This window comes from Octopus sinensis, linkage group LG2, assembly GCF_006345805.1.
Source record: "Octopus sinensis linkage group LG2, ASM634580v1, whole genome shotgun sequence".
In the NCBI taxonomy this organism is placed as follows: domain Eukaryota; kingdom Metazoa; phylum Mollusca; class Cephalopoda; order Octopoda; family Octopodidae; genus Octopus; species Octopus sinensis.
Window position 1 is genome coordinate 20,740,248 of NC_042998.1, and position 5,369 is coordinate 20,745,616.

A 5,369-nucleotide genomic window follows, 5' to 3' on the forward strand; every position below is an offset into this window, starting at 1 on the left:
ATACCGTTAGGAACTTTCGTTACTCCTGACGCCATTTCAAACACATCCACGTATATATTGCAGGTCCTCTTCCACCAGTTTAGGATAAAATGTATCTTTTGGACCTTATAGGCTGTTTTCTCAAATACAAATTAAAGACATTTCATCTCTTACAGTTGCCTTAGGGATTCTCTCATCTTGCGAGTTACAAGACAACCCACACGGTGCTGGTGCCATGGAAAACAAACCCACTTTGGATACTTTAAAATGGATGGCAACCTACACACTGCACTAACATGGGGATAGAGTACGAAATGAATACTCGACTGCAACACAAGTACTCAGAGTACAACAATTACATGAGGAGTAGCCCTAATGCTTTGGAGCAGCAATGACAAAACGACCTGATGTGGGGTTGACAGTTCCAATCCAGTTTTTTCGCCAACCTGTCTCACCTGCTAGGTACACGTCGAATTCGTACAACAGCTTACAATCCCATGTCTAACAGAATGATAGAACGGCTACATCGACAACTTTACACAGCTTTACGAGGACATTCCGATTTGGATAGATGGTTCGAAACCCTGCCGATTGCACTGCTGTTACCGAAAACCTAGGTTACTCCTCGGCAGAATTACTTTATGGTTCGACACTTACACTCCCTAGTCAAATGATATTGGCTACAGCTACTCAGCATAATCCTTCTAGCTATATTCATCGGCCATGAAATTACATGGCAGAATTACCTCCGTTAATAGCGAGACCACAGTCGATTAACACGTTGGTTCCACTCGACAGCAATTCCCGGACTCATGTATTTGTACGCAAAGATGCAGTTAAGCTTCCTTTGCAGGTAGCTTATTCCGGCCAGTACCGTGTGCTAAAATCTAAACCAAAGTATATGCTTTTGGACATTTGGAAACCGAAAGAAACCCGTCATATGCGTGTGTGTCTTTGTCTGTGTTTGTACTCCCCACTGTTTGACAACCGGTGTTGGTGTGTTTATGTCCCTGTAACTTAGAGGTTCAGCAAAAGAAACCGATAGAATAAATACTAGGCTTTAAAAATAAGTCCTGAGGTTGATTTGTTCAATTAAAAGTCTTCAAGGTGGTACCCCAACATGGCTGCAGTCAAATGACTGAAACAAGTAAAAGACAAACTAGAGAAAATACAAATTGCAATCTCTCTATATATAAAGCTGAAGTTGTCTGTGTATGGCAGGTTTGGTAGCCTTCAACTAACACTATCTCCTCCGAGACCCTGCAGCACAAGTTGACCAAAATTGAGAGTATGATAGAAGAAGGTTTGCTCTTCCTTCTGTAGAAGAAAAAAATTCATATCGGACCATGTTAACACCAAAAATTATTTACATCAAAAAGGTGCTTTTTTTCTATGAAAATCCCTATTTTTTACGATTTTTTGACTGCTGTGTCGCCATTTTTCGGTTTATTTCAACCAGAAAAATGTTCACTTAAAGAGCTACATAATGCAAAATTTTTACTTTTCAAAAATTCCAATTCTAAAGGGTCAAAACAAACCTGAGCAACGCAGGGCAATACTGCTAGTAAAAAAATAAGAATAAATGCTCTTTGACCATTGATTGCAGATTTCTTTGTTTGAGCTGTCCAAGAGTATCATCTCACACCATTCACAATGTTACTGATCTTGCTGTTTCCTGTTCAGCTGAGCAAATCTTTCTTCATTTGTTGTTAAATTTTCATAAACCATATAAACGAACAGCCTCATTTAAAACTACTCTAGATAGTTTATATTGTACTAAACATGTCATCCAGTGTTGTGCACCTGCACAAAAAAGATTTGCACTGTTATGTAAACATGAGTTTAGAACTTTCCTATGTTGATCTGAAGTCTTTCAATGACTATTTTATGATGCTGCATAAAAATCTGATTTTTAACAACAGAATTCTATGTTGTTTAGAATTCATCATCATTATCAACATCATTTAGCATCCGTTTTCCATGCTAGCATGGGTTGGACGGTTCAACTGGGGTCTGTGAAGCCAGAAGGCTGCATCAGGCCCAGTCTGATCTGGCAGTGTTTCTACGGCTGGATGCCCTTCCTAACGCCAACCACTCCGTGAGTGTAGTGGGTGCTTTTTACGTGCCACCCGCACAGGTGCCAGACGGAGCTGGCAAACGGCCACGGACGGATGGTGCTTTTACATGCCACTGGCACAGGGGCCAGGTGAGGCTGGCAATTATTGATATTAATTTTTAACATTAGCATAATGTCAGAGGAAAAGTATAATTAAATTGACCTTGTTACTTCATCATCATTATCATTGTTACTTAACATCCATTTTCCATGCTGGCATAGGTTGGACAGTTTGACAGCACTGACAAGGCCAGAAGCCGCACCAGGCTCCATAATTTGTTTGACATGGTTTCTACAGCTGGATAACTTTCCTAATGCTAACCACTTTACAAAGAGTACTGGGTGCTTTTCATATGGCATCAGCACCAGTGCTTTTGATTAGCACTAATTTAATCAATGCTCTAAGGACGAAAGGCAAAGCTGACTGAGGTGTGGTTTGAAATCAGAAGGTAGAGGGATGTGACTAAATACCACGACATGTGCACTGCTCGAACTATTCATCATCATCATCCTCATCATCATTTAACGTCTGTTTTCCATGCTAGCATGGGTTGGACGATTTGACTGAGGACTGGTGAACCAGATGGCTGCACCAGGCTCCAGTCTTGATCTGGCAGAGTTTCTACAGCTGGATGCCCTTCCTAACGCCAACCACTCCAAGAGTGTAGTGGGTGCTTTTAGATGCCACTGGCATGAGGGCCAGTCAGGCGGTACTGGCAATGGCTACGTTCAAATGGTGTTTTTTACGTGCCACCTGCACAGGAGCCTCAGAAGGAAATTGATATCTGTCACTATAAATCTCTTTAGAAACATAACCAACAATAAATGATCGTCAAGAATTTCAAAGGATAATCCTAGATTAAAATAATATAATACTCTTACAGTATAAACAATCTTTTAAAAAAAAAAAAAAAATTTAACTATACCATAATTCTGTTACTTGAAATACACTGACAAAAAGTGAATCTTTTTGTTGTTTTTTTTTTTAATATTTATTTTATCAACTCTTCACAGGAATATAAGATAAAATTGACTTTAAATCTCAGTAGAATTTGAAGTCACAACAACAAGATAAATTTTTTGATACTATCTCAAACATCTCCACTGCAATGTTGATAGGAAGATATGATCCATAAGATTTTTTTTTTTTTTGAATGCAAAGCAATTGGGAAGATCTTGTATTTATGACATAGGTGAAGAGTTCCATGCTGGATTGAGAACCTAGTTGTTCACTTGCTTCTCGAAGCAATTACCATCACAACAGTCATAAAAATAAAAAAAGAATCAAATAATAATAATTATTATAATTATTATTATTATTATTATTATTATTGCACATAATAAATGTTAAAAATAAACAACAGTATAGCACACTGCTAATAACTGATTTTGAAGAATTGATAACAGGGTTATTTCACATGTGTGCATGTGTGCGTGTGTGTGTGTTTATTTGATGATGGTGATCCAGTTTGGGATTATTTAGAATTTCCCATCATGAGTAACCTTTCAGGTGAGGGGGAAAAAAAAAAGGGAGAAAAGGATGTCATCTGAAGAGTCAAACATGAAGAGAGACCCTAACTAGCAATGGACAGAACCATCAGCTTCAAACAAATGACTAGCCCTTACTATATGTATTGAGTTCTTGTTTGTATATTTACCCAGGTGTGTGTGTGTATATATATATATATATATATATATATATATATAATATATATATATATACCGGAGTAAGCTCATAAATGTGAAACAAGGTGGAAAAATGAGTACTCAAATACCAGAGGTAGAGTAATATGCTTTATTTAAAAGCAGCAGAAATATAACAAAAGCTGTTACTCGGAGTTTCATGTTCCTGTTCATCGGACAGCTTTGTTAAAAAAAAATTTTTTTTTAAAACAAAACTGTCCAACGAGCGGGAACGTGAAACTCTGAGTAACAGCTTTTGTTATATTTCTGCTGCTTTTAAATAAAGTATATATATATATATATATATATATATACACACACACACACACACACACACTGAATATATCTCTTTATGTTTACTGATGTGAATTTATGACTACAACAGAAAATAAAAATGAACGTATATCATAAATGATAAAAGATAAACAGAAATGAGAGTAACTGTCACTGGAAGAAATTGTAATGTTTTATAGAAAGAACTGTAGCCATAGATAGAGACAGGAGTAACAACTTCCTTCCAATAAATGTAGAACACATGTTACATTATAAAGCATATATACATACACACCCATATACTTTATATATATATATATATATAATATTTATATATATGCATATGTGTGTGAGTCTGTGTGGGTATATGTGTATATATATATATATCTAATTTTATTTGTTAGGGAATAAAAATTCCGGCATAACAGGGGTTCAAATTATTCTCAATGAAGAAATATATATTTTCATTTAGAGATAGTAGTCCCCTTCATTTCACCATATAAAAAAGAATTTTTATTTTAAATACCTACTATTTTATAACTTGGCTACACGTGTTTCATGAGGTACGTTTCCCGGTTCCTAACCAGCAAAACACGGAGTGGTTTAGGAACCGGGAAATGTACCTCATGAAACACGTGTAGCCAAGTTATAAAATAGTAGGTATTCAAAATAAAAATTCTTTTTTATATGGTGAGATGAAGGGGCCTACTATCTCTAAATGAATATATATATATTATACATACATACACACTTATTATATGTAAGGCATTGCACAGATAGGGTCCATGTAAAGAAGTGACAAGGGAGGACGGGGAGAAAACTTTGTAATTATAAATAAAATAAAATTACTCTTGAAGGCTTTTAAAAATGTGTGCGTGTTTAAGTGTATGTGAGTGTGTGTGTATCTTTAGCGCAAGGCCAATTTTGATTGGACGACCCGATGACAAAAAGGCCTTCCAATCATGACCACTGCTTCTTTATCATTCCAAGCATAGTGCACCCTGAATCACATTATCCAACATTTTTTTTTCTTTCTATTTTTTTTTTTTACTAAGATGGTAGGGTGTGATCAAGGGATATTTCAATGCTGTTTCTCACACATCAAGCAATCACGGACAGATGTAAAATTTGTTCTTGGGTGGTTGTGTGTTTCACACAGTTCCAATTTTGCTTCAGTTGGATTTATTGACTTGTATTTCTTTTTACCATTTTTCTCTCCATTAATATCACATATAGCTCCAAGGGATTTCACAAGGATAGTCGAGTAATTACAGCATACTGTTTCACAAAGGCAATAGCTGAAAGTTCCTTGCAAAAT

At 36.2% G+C, this 5,369-nt stretch overlaps 1 protein-coding gene across 7 annotated transcripts in view; it reads right to left on the minus strand.

Moving 5' to 3' along the window:
- Positions 1-5,040: 5,040 nt before the first annotated feature.
- The window catches only part of LOC115223505 (protein FAM160B1), an 81,386-nt gene continuing 81,057 nt past the window's right edge, over positions 5,041-5,369 (minus strand). For all 7 annotated transcript variants that reach the window (XM_036511724.1, XM_036511727.1, XM_036511731.1 and 4 more), the window contains one exon: positions 5,041-5,369. This exon is cut by the window's right edge and continues 51 nt beyond it. In XM_036511724.1, the coding sequence (XP_036367617.1) occupies positions 5,300-5,369 (70 nt within the window). In that variant the 3' untranslated portion in view covers positions 5,041-5,299.